A 17,518-nucleotide genomic window follows, 5' to 3' on the forward strand; every position below is an offset into this window, starting at 1 on the left:
GGTTGCTGCCAGCTTTCCTGTGTGTGCATACTGCATTTTGCCAAGTGATAATACAGTTGGTTATGCAGGGTTCGGAAGCGTAGGCATTTATACTGGTGCTGAATTAAATAACTGGATCGTTTTAACTACAGGAGCATGGATCCACACTGATTTGATTGAAATGTAAAAACACCCACAAGGTTGCTCTTGTGCTGCTTTGCCTCGGGTACAATGAGGTATTTATTTTCATCATTTTTAGACAGATTTTTTTTTAACACATTTCCATGTAGTTTTTACCTGGAGGGCTGCGTAGCTGCACAAAGAAATAAGGAAAAAACAGACCAGTGGCATAAAAATAGAGATGAGCTGTGGTCAGTGTAACATCTTCAGCTGATTATAATGAATGCGCTCTGCTGCGGGAATGCTGCAGCAGATGTGTCGTGGCGTGTCCGCGTGCCATGTTTTTTTTCTCAGTTTATAATCCTTAAGATTTAAGCTTTAAAAAGATTGTTCCATCCCGTTATGGGAGCTAATTTGTGTTTACACAGAGTGCAATATTTAAAGACTGCTTTATGCAGTATGATTGCACCACAACACCAAGTGGAAATGTTCTAGATATCTTGTGCATCTTTTTATATGCACTTCCCCAAAATGCAACATGACATATTTGGTCTTTGGGAACTTTGAGATATCCACAAAAATTTTAAATAAAATGCACACGTGTGAAGTTGCACTGCATGACTTTGACTCACTCTGAGAGGTTAAAATACACTTAGTGCTTATACATACTCATTAAATAGTCATGGTTTCAAAAGCTATAAATAATTATTTAAACCCCTTAAGTATTAAATAGTTAAAGATGTCTCTATATACCAGTTTGTTTGCTGTTTAAACAGCTTCAAATAGGACACTAAGGTACACGAATAAGTGAATTCAAGACACAGGATGAGGGAGGAATGTTGAGAACAAGAGAAAATGACAACAAGAACAACAACACGGGGGTCCGGAAGTACAAGCGGCAACAAGTGAGAGTATCGGTGCAAGATTTATGGTTTTAGTAGAGCGAGAGGCAGGCGGAGGAGAGAAAGAGAGCGTGTAATTGTGAAGAGTAAACAGAGATGTGCAAACAGAGAGAAAGAGAGAGAGAAGTGAGCTTGTAGCTGTGAGTTTGCACATGACGAGAACTGTCACTCACCTTCCTCTGTCAGTGACTGAGAAGACGAGCAGGAAGCCCTCCCCTGTCCTCATGTATTGTTCTCTCATGGCTCCAAACTCTTCCTGTCCAGCCGTGTCGAGGACTAGAGAGAGTGTACACACACACACACACACACACACACACACACACACACACACACACACACAGCACAACGCAAATGACGAACAAAGAAAACTTGCAGCAAAATAAGAGTTTTGCAATCAATTCCTCAAGTGCAATATAATGCAATACGTGTGTAGTCTTTGTGTGTTTACTCGGGTCATGTTTGTTCAGCAAAGTGCACTTACTGTCAAGCCTGGCCGCCCTTTCGTCAATCACACACTGCTTGGTATAAGAGTCTTCAATTGTTGGGTCATAGTCGGTGACAAAGTACGACTGCAGGAGACAAAAAAGAAAGAAAAAACGTCAAAAAAATGTCTGGAGTTTATACATTATGCCCAACTCTTTGTCTCAGTAACATATTAACTGCTAACATTATTCACTATTGATATATGCAGTGAGTGCACAAAAAAACAACATGTTTTTCTGTTCCATACTAACAGGAAATGAAGCAATACGCGCGCCGTGCGAAGGCAATCAAGCTGCGACTTTCGAGTAACACTACCAATTACACTTAAAGACATGTTTGTTTTTTTGTTTCTTTGTTTTCTGAGGTGTTCCTGGAGCTGTTTCACCACCATCTATAATTCATTTTTGCAGCTGTGCACAGCTCTTCCATTTCCTCTGTGCATTGCATGGTGAGAGGAAAGTGTCCCCTGCTGAATGACTGTTCTGAGTTATTTTGTCACCAGCGTCAACACCGTAGAAACGGAATAAGAGAACGGACATTGAACTGGTCAGCTGACTAGTTCAAAACCAAATGGCGATTGTTGTACGTTGTTATGGGGTCAGCACACATCAGTGGAGCTGTAAAGTACAACACCGTTCCAAAAAAAGGTTGGGACGCTGTGTAAAATGTAACTAAAACAGAATCAATCAATTCAGAATGAGTGTATGTGTTTAAAATAGTTTCACAGTTTGAGCATTAGACATGTTGTCTTTGTCCTGTTTTCAGCTGAATGTAGGTCTCAAATCATTGTATTTTGTTTTTAATACGTTTTTCACAGCGTCCCAACTGGAATCAGAGTTGTATGTCAGCATCAAACTCGTTCACATTAGCTAATTAGCTTGCCGGTCTCTGGAGCAGCTGTCTGCTCTCCTCCTTCAGTCTCCTGTTGAAAGCACGGTGGAATTAGCAAGCTAACAAGCTAACTAGCAGACTGCTGGTTAATTAGCTAGCTAGTTTGCTAATTCTGTCAGGCTTTCATGCTACACTCGGCCGAACGCAGATGTCACTTATCTGCTGAACGTAATGTGCTCTCCTACACTGTGAATGAAACATTTCATTTTTACTCATTTGACTGTTGGTTCATGCTTTCTACTCCACTGTCCTTTTGGTGAGTCCCTAGTTTCAGAAGTTAGAACGCTACAACAAACACAATCAGGCAGCTGTGCCTCAGTTAGTCAAGCAAAGTGACTAGAAAAGTGCTATATCAGTGCAAGTCCATTTACCATTTTACAATTCTTTGCAATGTCAATGGTACATGTAAAAATGGCTTGGAAAACAATCCATCTCTCTCCATTGACTTTGTAAGGAAAGAAGGAGCCTCCTTGGCATTTCCGTCTGTTAGCAAACAACAGAAAAATGTCTACTTAAATGTCTAAACTTAAAAACTGAACTTTTAAGAGGACAAAAGTGACATATACAAAAGACATATACAGACTTGAGACATCAGCAGCTAAAATAAGGAAAACTGTACAATCCCGAAACTCAGAATATTTCAAATTAACTCACGTTTGCAGTGCATTTTGTCACTGAGTCAAATATCCAAAGTCAGTTTGAGGCTATCTACATTTCTGTAAGTTAAGCTAAAGCATATGACACTATGGACATGGATAATTTAGAATGCTATGCAGTATTAAGTGCCTTAGCTAGCTAAAAGCCAACTTGCCCTTTCTGGTAGACAGAGTGCTAAAATAATCATATGACATGCGTGAATATTATAATTTTAGCCAGAAACAGGCATTTCTTTTGTGTTTCAGCCCATGGTTGTGTATTGTGGCAATGATTTTTCCCCTCCGGTGGGCGTGGCACTCATTCATTTTAATGGGAATGCCCATTCTACTCCCGTTCTATTTCTATGGTCTAACACACTACTGCAGGGATGGGCAACTGGAGGCGCGGGGGCCACATACAGCACGCACCCTCACTTGAAGTGGCCCTCAGTACAACTACATGCATTTGAGCATGAAATCTTAAAAGTGCAGTGTAAAAATGCACAAAATTACTTCTTGCAATTAATGTTGGTCTGCTGTTCTTGTACTGAAAACAAAATAAATCACAGTAAAAGGTTATTTTTTATTTGCTTCAAACCTTTGTATTCCTATTTATACTGTTATACATGCATTTGAGCATGAAATATGTTAAGTTACTGCACTGTTAACATATTTAAAATAGCAGTTTCATCATATCTGGTGAAGTGTCTTTTTTGGTAATTTTGTGTCTGTTGTTGTGTCTTTTTTAGTTATTTTGTGTCTTTTTTTTGGTCATTTTTTGTCTTCTGTGGGGTTTTTTGGTTATTCTGTCTTCTCATTTTGTGTCTTTTTTTAGTCCTTTTGTGTCTTTCTTTTGGTTTGGAGACTCCAGAGGGTTAAGTGCACGGTCCTATATGTGGCCCTGTGCTAGTGTCCATGTAAAACTGTGGCCCCCTGCAGCATTTAAGTTGCCCATCCCTGCACTACTGTATCTACTGAAATCCTGCTGAAAATGAGTGCATGGATTTAGGCCACAGTGACTAAAATCAGCTGGCTGCATAATGAATGGATGTGAAAACAAACAGCCACTCTGTCCTTGTGTTGTTGGTTACAACAGTCTCACTGACCTCTACCTTTACAACCGTGCTGCAGACGGGAGGTAAACACACTGTCTGCAGGCACTTGCACAAAAAGTGTCATGTAAATACTCCCTCGCACAACAACCGCTGCTAAGGATGAGCTGCTTTTCATGCTAATAACACATTTACAAGACGTTTTTCCTCAGTTGCAGCAGTCACACCACTCAATCCTGAAGGCTTTGATTCTTTCATTGTGGGGCCAATATCTGGTCTCCTAGTAACCTAAACTGGAAGGGTGGGGCCAGGGGGCAGGGAGCCGGGAGGAGGAGGAGTCATGCATTTTTTACATTTTTCCCATGTTTTGTAGTTCTCGCTCTCCTCGGGGACTAGTTAAGTGGTGACAGCTGAGGGGAGTGCTCGGGGAATGTCAAACCAACACCCTGAAACACGGAGCAATCACCAGAAAAGAGAATCCTGACAAGATTCCCCGTCGTTCAAACAACAAGGCAAATTAAACTTTTACATTTAAAGTCACGTTTGTGTGTGAAACTGTGTGTTGTTTCACACACAAAGGCGTACACTGCCTGCCTGCTGCTACTGAGAGACACATGAGAGAGATTGCATCAAGTGTATTAAATGTCACATCTCATCTGACTCTTAGAGGAACTTATGGACACTTGATACAGATCAAAAGAAGCAGGTAACTGAATTATGATCCATGGCCGATATTATGAACAGATTTTAGCTTATTACAGAGAAATCAATATGGGCTTTTATGTTTGCTCATAAGTAACAGTGGTAAAGAAATTCCTGACAAAGACTGAGTCACCATTTACGGCTGCAAAAGATGATTATCTTCATTCTCGATAATACCGCAACTGTTTAGATGTGCACTACAGATTTGTGTTTGATTTCATTTTATTGTTCCATTCATGATTTATACAAACTCTTAATCTCACTCTGAGATAATGTTGTTGTTGTTTCCAACCTAAACAAGTGAGAGATAATAGATATTTTTAGTGTTTAATGAGTATTTGAGGCAAACTGTCATCGTTTATACTTACATATGAAACCACAACAAATGATTTGTTGCAACTGAATGTTCCGAAAATAGATAATAAAATATTTTTTTCTGTATTCAGCCATATCATCGAGAATATCATTTTTGCAGTTTCCTGAAATATTGTGATATTATTTTTGGGCCAAATCGCCAGAAAATACTTAATCATTTTGCCACAATCTACGGTGATGGACACAAATTGCTTTATTTAACCAATTTAAAACTATTTTTAATCATTAGAAAGTATCAAATCCTCACACTGAGAAGATGGAACCAGCAAAGCTTTGGCATTTATTGCTTAAAAATGAATTAAAGCAATTAAAATTTAACAAAATAGTCACTGATTCATTTTCTGTTGATTAACTTATCAACTAATTGTGCAGCTTTATCACCACACCACACTGTTATATTAGGGAATCTGACTATTCAAGCCCCAGGAGGGTTTTTTGGGCGGCTTTCCTGGCATGTCTTCATTTTATTTCAATATGTATATGGAATATATAAATTGTATTATTGTTGTTATTATGTTGTTTTCTTTCTTTTAAAACTGTGCCAAATAAATCAAATCAATCAAAAAACACTGTCTTCCAGAGGACGCTGAGTTCATTTGCAAAAAGTATATCTCGGTGTAATAAGACTGGGAATATCAGTCAACTGGTTTTGATAAGAAATAAAAATAATTTTCATAAATAATGTTTTTCTTTTTGAGCACTCAAAGGAAAGTCAATCAAACTGGTGTTTGTTTATTCATTTAGAGAATAGCTTTTATCTGATTTGTGTGCTTATATCATTACTGTCATTACTTTCTGTAACTCCCAAACATCAATATCAGTAATAGCCTCCAGCTCTAATATTGATATGTGGATGTTTGTGATTCAAACTTATTGCCTCTTGTGCACAAACTCCTTCTTCTCCTCCTCACATCTGAGATGTTTTCTAAGAGAGGAACCCTCTTACAGCACACGCTGAAGAAATACATAAAAACCGGGGTCAATCAATGCAGGTCATCTCAAAGGTTGCCAAATACAAAAATGTTTACTCTTGACTCTTGAGTATGAGCAAATAATAAAAAAATATCCATTTAGGGGTTTCTGGGGCATATTTTATGACATTTTGTAAAAGAGAATAAAGGTTCTTGTATGTTTTATTTAAGGCATCTTATTTTGACAGTCTTCTTGTAAGTTCTGTGGTGGATTCTGTTAACACACCGTGCTCTTATTTTGAAAGCTGCATGTGTTTAGCGACAGAGAGTAAGTAGCTTTTTGTGATTAAAACAACTTTAACCACTACATCAAGAAGGAGGAATGTTGCCAATATCATCATGCATTTTTTTTAACCATAAAAAAAAAAAATACCGATATTATCGTGAATGATAAGATATGGCACACCCCTAGATGCAGGTAATCTCTCCCTCTCACTCTCCTGTCACTCTGCAGCATGCTAGCCTATGTCACATGCACTCACCACTGTTCAATAATTCATCAGTATTTCTGTGTATCCTAGAACATGCTTCACTGCTCTGCACTGCCAGTTTGCCTTCAGACGACCAGACAGAGACAGAAAAGAAAGAAAGAAAGAAAGAAAGAGAGCAGAAAGCTGCTTGTGTTTCTTGTCCCTCCCACCAGCCGTACCACCACTCTCCCAGCCGTTGCTTCAGCACGTGACCCGGGCTTCCCGTCAACCTCTTATTCCTATTCTGTCAACCTCGGGCAGCCGCATTGAGCACCGCACTCCTCCGGCTATCCCTCCCTCCCTCCCTCCCTCCCTCCCTCCACATGCATGGGTAGTGGAGCTGCCTCGCTCTCTGTTCTGGCTGAGCTGATTCTCTCAGAGCCGTTTCCCGTGATAGATGAGGCTGTTCTGCAGTGCCAGCAGCACCAACCGGGCTGCAGCTCGGCCTGGCTGGGCGAGGGGCTGCAACATGACTCAGGAGGACTACCAATAACTATGTGACATAAGCCAGCCTGACTCATGTCCAGTAACACGGCTGATAAATCCTTATATTAGTCCATGACTTCATCGGATCTAACAGGCTACTCAAACAGAAAGAATCCGGCTGTTTGAGCTGCCTCGAAAGCATCCACTACGTCAGGGATGGGCAACTGGAGGCCCGGGGGCCACATACGGCCCGCAACCTCAACTACATGCATTTGAGCATGAAATCTTAAAAGTGCAGTGTAAAAATGCACAAAATTACTTCTTGCAATTAATGTTGGTCTGCTGCACTGATAAAAAAAAGAAATCACAGTAAGTGGTTATTTTTTATTTGTTTCAAACCTTTTGTATTCCTATTTATACTGTTATACATGCATTTGAGCATGAAAAAAGTTAAGTTACTGCACTGTAATTCTATTTAAAATTGCAGTTTCATCATATCTGGTTAAGTGCACGGCCCTATATGTGGCCCTGTGGTAAAATGGTAAATGGTAAATGGTAAATGGTAAATGGACCTGCACTTATATAGTGCTTTTCTAGTCGCTTTGCGACCACTCAAAGTGCTTTACACTACAGACTGCGCTCATTCACCCTTTCACACACACATTCATACTGGTGGCAGAGGCTACCCTAAACAGTGCCACCTGCCACCATTGGGAATTCATTCACACACCGATGAATGCAGCATCGGGAGCAATTTGGGGTTCAGTATCTTGCTCAAGGATACTTCGACTTGTAGGCTGCCATGGTCAGGGATCGAACCACCAACCCTTCGGTTGTGGGCCAACCAACTCTACCAACTGTCATCAAACTTTAGCACATTCTGACAAGCTGAAAAGTAGCAAAAATAGTCCCGAAAGTAAGGATTGCGTGCTTTGTTAGCCATTGTTTTAAAAGAAATACTTTCCTTTTAATTTACAATGGCAAAGTTCTTGTATGGCTGCTTTTGTTAAGACAACATTAAGCACTAAAGGTGGGTATCCAGGGTTCGTACACTTTAGCAGTGGTCAAATTCAAGCATTTTTCAAGTACCTTAAAGGTCCATTTTCAAGCTTTTCCAGTATCTTACACCTGTTGTAAATTGCATGTTTTAGATGAGTACTTACATACTAAAAGGGGGAGATTTCACTGAACCATACCAACAGAGATGGTGTTACACTTTTAGGAGGAACGTTCTTCATTTCAGATAGGCTACTCTTTATTTTTTACATTGAACATGTGATTATCTATAGTCTATAGGTGGATATAGTCAGATTGCAAGAGAAATACAGTAAGAATTTCAAGCATTTACAAGCACTTTATCCAAAATCCAAGCCTTTTTAAACCTTGAAAATACAATTTTAAATTTAAATTCAAGCATTTTCAAGGATTTCAAGCACCCGTACAAACCCTGCATGATGCAATACTATCTCAGTGGAATCAGATACAGTGATTTTGCTATATTCAATATACTGCAAGACAATAATCTACTACATATCAAAATGTCTGTGTAACTGAAGGAGAGAAAATAACCCTAAAAAGGCAAAAAGCAGGAATTAAAAAGATGGGATGAAGTCTCGGCTTTGTGCCTCTTTAAAGGGATAGTTCGGGATTTTGTACATTAAGTTGTATGAAATACTTGACAGTAGTGTAGTGGTTGCAAAGCTGTTTGCTTACTTGCTGAGTTCTGAGCAGCTCTGATCGTTGAAAAGATAGTTTCAGCAAACTGGCAGCGTCACGAAAGTACAAAACTGTGTTCACTAAAAGGTCAACCATCCCACCACAAAACATGATCCATGTGCATATCAGAAACCAACTTCTCTTGGCAGTATTTTGTTTTTTGAAAAAGCCAGTAAGTATGATCAGAGCCAGACAGAACTCTGACATCGGAGCTCAGCAAGTAAGCTGATAGCTTTGCATCCGCTACACTACTGGCAACTATTTCATACAACTTAATGCCTAAAACCCAGAACTATCCCTTTAAGACAAACACACACACACACACACACACACACACACACACAGACGCACACATTCTTGTATTTCTATCTCTGTGAGGACCCTCATTGTAATAGTGAATCCCTTGCAAGGTGATAATAGTTTTGGATTTTTCCTTGGTTATAGTTTTCATTTTGTTGTGAATTTTTGTTTTCAAATTCAGTTAGTTTTAATGAGTTTTTAGAGTGAGTTTGCTAGTTTTAGCTTTTTTTTTTTTTGAAAAGCTTTAGTTTTAGTGTTAGTTTTAGTTTTTGTAATGGGGTATTTGTTGGGTGGGAGATTAAAAGAGGTCACAGTAAATTTTGCCTTTATTTCCTTTGTCTTATCAATCGTCATCATGTATGGAAAAAGTCGACAAAGACGAAAATGAGGGGACATTTTCATTATAATTGTAGTTAGTTTTGTAACCACACAATACAGTTTCAATTAATTATCATCATCATGTAACCTTTAACCCTTAAAACAAAGTCTGAAATCTCAAAAAGAAAAAAAAGCCTTAAAAGAAGTGAGGACCGGCTGAAATGTCCTCACTTTGCAAAAATGTCCTCACTCAAACACACACACACACACACACACACACACACACACACACACAAAACGTATCACAAGAGGAAGTAACACAATATTCCGGTATCAATATTTTGTTCCGCCCCATTTAAGCACCACTAGTAAAAGTGCCGAAAAGGGTTTAAGGAAATGTCGGACATATTTGCAAAACAAGCAATGACGTCAATGTTCCTGGTCGTACCTGTCGAACTACATCACAGGTTCATACTGGTGGAGGGGGCACACTGATTCCTAGACAAATCTCTATGAAATCATTGGACAGCTGTCATAAAGAGACAAACACAACCGCTCAATTCTTAAAGTGTGAGTGTAGTTTGGACTGTCCACACACACACAGATGGTCCACAGCAGCCTGTGTGCACTAGATCTTAAAAGATTCACTGCTAAATGCCCTCGACTCAGATAAATTATCCTACTGCATTCACCACACAGCACAAGCCACTGAGGCATTTACAGCACAAGTGTTCTGCAGCAACTTTGCAGAGCTCAGTTAAATTACTATTTAAACAGAAGCAACACGCTGTATAACAACATGGTGCTCAGAAAAACCTGAGCAGAAGCTCCAGCTTCACTGAGGCAATCATTAGGCCAGTGCTGACATGAACAGCACCGTGGGCGTGTGTATCTGGGAGCTGTAAAACCAGGATTACTAACATCTGAGGATTTTCACCTCTGCACAAAGAAAATTAGTAGGTGCATAAGTACGCTGTGCAAAGGAGCACAATTGATAGATTAAGAGAACAAAATAAAACAGAGGGACGAAATCAAAAGTGTGCAGAACCGAGCTGCAGTGCAGTTTAGATCATGGGTGTCAAACTCGCGGCCCGCGGGCCAATTTCGGCCCTTGTGACGATATTTTGTGGCCCCCACCTTGATATGAAAGTTTAATGTGAGTTTTATATGAATGGCTCTTTACTGTGTTGTGTGTAGAAGGTCCCTTTATTGCACAAGCTGGAGCTTTGTTTCACTTGTTTCTATGACGACGTTAACAAAAAGAAAGGCAGCTGCTACCGGAGCGTTTATTATTATCTGCCGTGTTGTTGTTATCGGAAGAAGTGGAAATGTTATGTAATGTAATGTAATGTCTATTTTTTTTTGTAATTTTGTCTTTTTTTTGTAATTTTGTGTCTTTTTTTGGTAATTTTGTGTCTTTTTTTTGGTAATTTTGTCTTTTTCTTATTTTTGTGTGTCTTTTTTAGTAATTTTGTGTATTTTTTGGGTCATTTTGTGTCTTTTTTGGTCATTTTGCGTTTTTTTTGTCATTTTGTGTCTTTTTTAGGTAATTTAGTTTTTTTCTGTCATTTTGTGTCTTTGTTTTTTTCGTAATTTTGTGTCTTTTTTGATAATTTTGTCTCTTTTTTGGTAATTTTGTCTCTTTTTTTGGTAATTTAGTCTTTTTCTAATAATTTTGTGTCTTTTTTAGTCATTTTGTGTCTTTTTTAGTCATTTTGTGTATTTTTTTGGGTCATTTTGTGTCTTTTTTTGGTCATTTTGTGTTTTTTTAAAAGTAATTTAGTGTTTTTTTCAGTCATTTTTTAGTCATTTTGTGTATTTTTTTGTCATTTTGTGTCTTTTTTTAGTCATTTTGTGTCTTTTTTTTGTCATTTCGATACTGCCTTCAGCGGCCCCCAGGTAATTTGAGTTTGAGGCCCCTGGTTTAGATGTTGGTGGCAAGGTGGGTCAGGCCACACTCGGCCCCGGTCAGCTCAGCAGGAAGGAAACTCCACCTCTGCAGCAGGCAGCTGGCCCGGGCCGAGCCGAGCCTTCGGGTGGTGGTGATGTCACAGACGACATGTTCCCCGACCCCGCCCACCCACCGAAGTCCAAACCTGTCAGTCAGTTCCCCTCCAGCATTCCAGCCATACATCCAGCCCTCCACCCACACACACACAGCACATGCACGCTCACACCAGGAAAACATTAAGAGGCCTGTTTTCACCACCAGTACAGAGTCTCAGCTGCAGCAGCAACTTCTGTTCTCTATCTGGATGAAATTACCACACAAAGAAGAAAGTAGGGCTGGGCGATATGGAGAAAATCAAATATCACAATGTTTCTGAACGTGCGACCATATTGTAGGATTGACTATTGGTGCTTTCACAGAATATTTACACAATGAGGTTTTTGACTATTAAACAAACAATGTGGATATAATGACTAACTGGTTGAGTGCAAATAATAAAAACAGCTACGACAATCCAGGGAAGGTTACATCACTTTACTAGAATACAGCCTTTAAAAACAGGAAAAGATTTGACTTATGCAATATTACGACATCACCTCATATCACAATGTCGATTTCAATCGACATTTTGCCCAGCCCTAGAAAGAAAAGGAAAAAGAAAGAGGCAAGAAATGAGGGACGCAAAAACAGTCCCGAAAGTAAGGATTGCGTGCTTTGTAAGCTATCGTTTTAGCTATCATAACTTTTTCCATTTCATATGATTTTACAGTGGAAAAGTTCTTGTATGGCTGCTTTTGTTAAGACAACATTAAGCGCTAGAGGTGGGTATTTTTAGTAATTTTGTGTCTTTTTTTGGGTCATTTTGTGTCTTTTTTTGGTCATTTTGTATTTTATTTTTAAGTAATTTAGTGTTTTTTTCAGTGACACTGAAATTTATCATGATACAGTACTATCTCAATGGAATCAGATACAGTGATTTTACTGTAGTCAATACACTGCAAGACAATAATCTACTACATATCACAATGTTGCTGAAAAGATTTGACTTATGCAATACTACGACATCCAAAATCTATGATGATATCTAATCTCATATCACAATGTCAATTTCAATCTACACATTGCCCAGCCTTAGAAAGAAAAGGAAAAAGAAAGGGACGCAACTAATGATTATATCCATCTGAAAACAGTAAATTATCATTATCAGTAAATATCATTTTGACCATTGGAATGCCTGAGCAATCATGCTAACTCCCACAATGCATTGTTTTCACAGCAATATACTGTACAGTCATAATACAGCAAAGTTACAGTTAGAATTTGACTGTAAATTTACAGCAAAGTCTTACAGTGTACACTTAAGTCAAGTTCATTGTTCATCATCAGTGATGCATTCAAAGACAACGAGCAATAAACGGACACATCTTTGCAGAAGCATCAGATCAGAATGTGTTTGTCTCAGGTTTCTTTTTAGCCGAAGCTGCTCTTCGGTCGAGACATAAAGCAATAAATCCTGTCTGACTGCTGGTTGCCAGCCTCAAGGAAAGCGAGAACGGGTGATACGTGTAGGCGTGTAATCAACATCATGCTTGCACTATGCACCCACTTCCTCTCCACACAAACAGCTTTACGAAAACTAAATATAGATCCTTTTCCATCTCTGTCTGTTATCCTACTTGTTTGGTTAGAGCCGCCTCTTTGACTCTTAACCAATATAGCATCATTAACTACACAGAGAGCAAAACCACAGATTCAGCACCAACACAGAGCAAACTGAGATTTCCACTTTTAAAAAAAAAAAAAAAAAAAACCTGGGTAATTAATTAGCAAGAACACCCTGCACCTATACAGATGAGGGGAATGGTGTTCCTGCCTGCTAGATTGTCATAATGAGAAGGAATGCTGAGCTAAAACAAATAGTCGTCAACAGCGTTAGGAGTTAATTAGCTCCCTCATATGGCCCGCTGCCCGGTGAGGATTCACAGACCTTGACTGCAAAATCATCAGCCGTAGTTATTCTTTAATTAAAAAATAAAAAGGAATACTGAACAGCATTAAATTGTGTTATTCTATGAAATATTCTGGCTGCAACTGCACATCTCCACTATTCCCCAATTCACTGTAATAAATTATTCTGTAGTCATTTCATTTTACTTAATATAGTTGATAAAATGTATTAAATATAAATGCGTCCTTGATTTTGAGGCAGTTGTTTAAGTAACTTTAATATAAAAAGGTTTGAGATAGAATCTACTTATTTTGATCACATTAAATATAGTCTTTATGTGTATGTAATTCTAAATCAAGAGAATTTTCAATGAATCCAACACAATACATTTAGTCTGTTTTCAATTGACAGGCACTTCCTGTTAAGTTTTTATTAACTTAACTACACGTAATGTAGTTAGATTTAATTAATAATATTGCAAGCAATCTGTTGCCTCAATTTTATTGAGTAGCTATTGTTTATCCTTTTTTACAGTGCATCTCCACTATTCCCCAACACTGTAAAAAAAATAAGATAAACAATAGCTACTCAATAAAATTGAGGCAACAGATTGCTTGCAATATTATTAATTAAATCTAACTACGTTACAAGTTGAGTTAATAACAACTTAACAGGAAGTGCCTGTCAATTAAAAACGGACTAATTCTATTGTGTTGGATTCATTAAAAATGCTCTTGATTTAGAATTACATACACATAAAGATTATATTTAATGTGATCGAAACAAGTAGATTACAGGGTTGTCACGATATTAAAATGTTCAACTCAATACCGATACTCAGAAAAATATTCGATACTCGACACCAAAAGGATAAAAACAAAGAGTCCAAAATTTAACAGAAATATTTTTCTTGACAAGAAAAATGCAACATGTAAAAATGAACAGAACCACAGGTTAAATATTTATAATAAAAAACAGTTGTGCAAAAAGAAACTGCAACTATGATAACAAGCTTCAGATACTCGATACTTTAGAAAATGAGTATTGTATCTGGATACAACGTTTTAGTATCGATACTTTTTTGAGTATCGATACTTTTTTGAGTATCGATACTTTTGACAACCCTAGTAGATTTTATCTCAAACATTTTTATATTAAAGTTACTTAAACAACTGCCTCAAAATCAAGGACGCATTTATATTTAATACATTTTATCAACTATATTAAGTAAAATGAATAATTTATGACAGTGAACCTCCTCATTCCCCTCACCAACACACAACAAAGCCTCACTTTTTTTTTTTTTTCCACAAGAGATTCTGTCATTCAGAATTGTGGAAGTTACTAATATTACTCAACTCAAGTTCCTGACAAGCCCAGAACAACCACTCACTTGTTTTTCTCGCACATTGCGGACTGACAAAATGTAGCAAAGACGCAAGAATAGCTCTGGATGGAGGAGTGGGTGTGAAAATGAACTGAGCGTGGTTTCAAAATGAACTGAAGGTGAACAACAACACCCTCAAGACTCTTTCTTTTGTTTGCGCAAGTTTAATCAGTAAGCTTTGATGGTGAAAGATTGCAGAGAGTCCTTGTGTGTAAGAGCTCAAGAATCTGAATCAATGAAAGCAGTTTTTAAACAGTGTCAATGCAACGCTCGTTAGGTATTGAACGTGTTTGTCTGAGATTATGATTTACTATCAGGAAATACCTCGACAAGAGCTTAAAGGGACAGTTCACCCCCAAATCAATACACATTGCTTTATATTTCTGAGTAAGTGCTTCATCCACAGACTTTATCTGTGAGCAGTTTCATGTAGGAACTATACTAGAAAGACAATAGTTCCTTCATGAAACTGCTCACAACAAGATTTGTGGATTATTTTGAGTAACTGTGTCATGATTTCTGGAAAGAGACATTGCTGGTAGAGATGCCCCATGTACCATTTTTTCCCTCCCGATACAGATACCGATCCGATACCTGTATGTTTTTTAAAAAAAAATATCATACTACACCTGCATGACTGTGATATGATTATCATTGTGGTAAGGCCTGGCTCAGGTTTAACCCTTTGTAAAACATGAATAAATACAGCAGATTCAAGCCATTTATTTTTAAATAAAACAATAGCCCTATACAAAACAGTAGTGCAACAGCAACTTAAATAAATAAATCTGGGGGTCATTTTTGCCCTAAAAGCCTGAATTAGGTCCCTCACGCACTTTCTAATGTGACTATTCCATCTTAATCATTGCATATTTTAATGAATTATTGTAAAGGAGAATAAGGGTTCTTACATTTTTTATTTAAGGCATCTTATTTTGACAGTCTTCTTGCAAATTCTGTGGTGGACTCTGCTAACACATCCATGTGCTCTTATTTTGAAAGCTACATTTGTTTGATTTATTTTGAAGGCGGGTCTAACACGTTCTTACCGTATCGCCTTATCGTGTGTTTAGTTTACACTGAAAGTCAGAATTTGGAGCTCAGAACAATGTCGAAAGTGTAGTTCTGAACACACCATTTGCCCTCTATGTGCTGCAATGTAAATAATCTAACTAACTAAACATTAATCCTCCGTTTTACCAGCAATTTTTGTAGCTGAATGTGGGGGGTGTGGATCAGGATCACTATGAAGTCCCTAGTGCCATCTGCGTGCATGCTTCATCCACAGATTTGTGAGCAGTTTCATGTAGGAACTATACTAGAAAGAAAATAGTTCCAACATGAAACTGCTCACAACCAGGTCTGATCATTTTGAGTAACTGTGTTATGATTTCTGGAAAGAGACATTGCTGGATAGTTATAGTCATTGTGTCTTTTTTTGGTCATTTTGTGTCTCTTTTTTTTTGACATTTTGTGTCTTTTTACAGTAATTTAGTTTTTTTTGTCATTTTGTGTCTTTTTTTTTGTCATTTTGTGTCTTTTTTTGGTCTTTTTGTGTCTTTTTTAAGTAATTTAGTTTTTTTTCTGTCATTTGTGTCTTTTTGAGTTTGAGACCCCTGCACTACAGGTAAGAAAAATGTGTATTTTTTTATTTTAGGGTGAACTGTCTCTTTAAGTTTCATCAAACTGATCCTTGCACTGAGTTCTGCTGACAGAGCAATAAAAATGGCTACACAGACTTGAGACATCAGCACAGAGGAGCTGTTGGGTAGGAGTGGCCCCCACACCAGGCCAGGAAGGGTGGAGGGTGGAGGGTGGAGGGGGGTGGGGGGTGCTATTGCCCTCCAGCTGACAGGTGAAACATGTTCAGTGGGCCACAGCCAAGTGCAGCAATTTCAATTAAGGCCACAAACGTCATGCCAGACAGTCTGGAGCCTGCCAGGTCGCACCCTCAGCGAGGCAGCAGCAGAATGTGACACGTTGTGATGATCCATTTGTGACGGCACATCAAGACGTGACAAGTTCTGAATTGTGCGTGCTTATAAATACATCAAAAATGTAGCATGGCGTTAATATTCAAGCCTATCTTTCTTTTTTTAGGGATTTCCCCTGAAGGTTAACTGACATTCATATGATTGACAAGATGCACATGCTTTGTTTTGTACCTTTATACTGGGAATATTTCAGGACTAATCTCAGTCCACTGAAATCTGTTGTAATCTACAACCTGCTCCATCACTTTGAGTCACTTTGACATACTTTTTTTTTTAACTTTGACATACTTTTCTGTAGTTTGACTGTCATCAAACATGATTAGAAAATGGGTATCTACCTATAAAAGCAAAAAGTGTCTGTGTGTGTGTGTGTGTGTGTGTGTGTGTGTGTGTGTGTGTGTGTGTCTACGAAGGTGTGCATCCTCGATTTTGAAGATTTTTTAATTCATTTTTCAAAATATCATTATTTATGTAGGACGTGTTGCAGCATTGCACTGTTTCTGATCGGACGGCTTTTAGGGGAGCTCCGCCCCATTGTGTGATAGGCCTACACCTGGTCAGTAACACAATTCACTCTGGATTTACACCCTGACTCATCTCATCTGTAAGTCTATTTAGCCTACCTATCTTTAGGAGTTTTAAAGTGCGCTACAAGGTTCAATTTTCCAATAATATCTGAATCGTTTCCAGCGAATATCACTGTTCAATGTGTATGTGCTGGATGGTGTGGTACCTTATGAAAAGTAAGTGTTTTATGGTTTATGGTTTTATTGCAGACGTTGTAGTGGTCTGCATAGCAACAATATATGAAACACAATAGTTATCAATCAATCTACACATTCCACAACACACCTAATAACCCTTACTCACATTATTCACATCCATCGGTTTGTGCTGC

The 17,518-nt window shown here is 38.2% G+C and overlaps 1 protein-coding gene across 1 annotated transcript in view; it reads right to left on the reverse strand.

Annotated features, from left to right (window-relative positions):
* The window catches only part of rras2 (RAS related 2), a 52,991-nt gene that overhangs the window by 9,421 nt on the left and 26,052 nt on the right, over positions 1-17,518 (reverse strand). Inside the window, exons 2-3 of the mRNA XM_059355899.1 lie at positions 1,483-1,570; positions 1,175-1,277 (exon numbers count right to left, since the gene is read on the reverse strand). Of these exons, the coding sequence (XP_059211882.1) occupies positions 1,175-1,277; positions 1,483-1,570 (191 nt within the window). The remainder of the gene's footprint in view (positions 1-1,174; positions 1,278-1,482; positions 1,571-17,518) is intronic.

The sequence above is a fragment of the Centropristis striata genome, chromosome 2, assembly GCF_030273125.1.
Source record: "Centropristis striata isolate RG_2023a ecotype Rhode Island chromosome 2, C.striata_1.0, whole genome shotgun sequence".
Lineage (NCBI taxonomy): Eukaryota > Metazoa > Chordata > Actinopteri > Perciformes > Serranidae > Centropristis > Centropristis striata.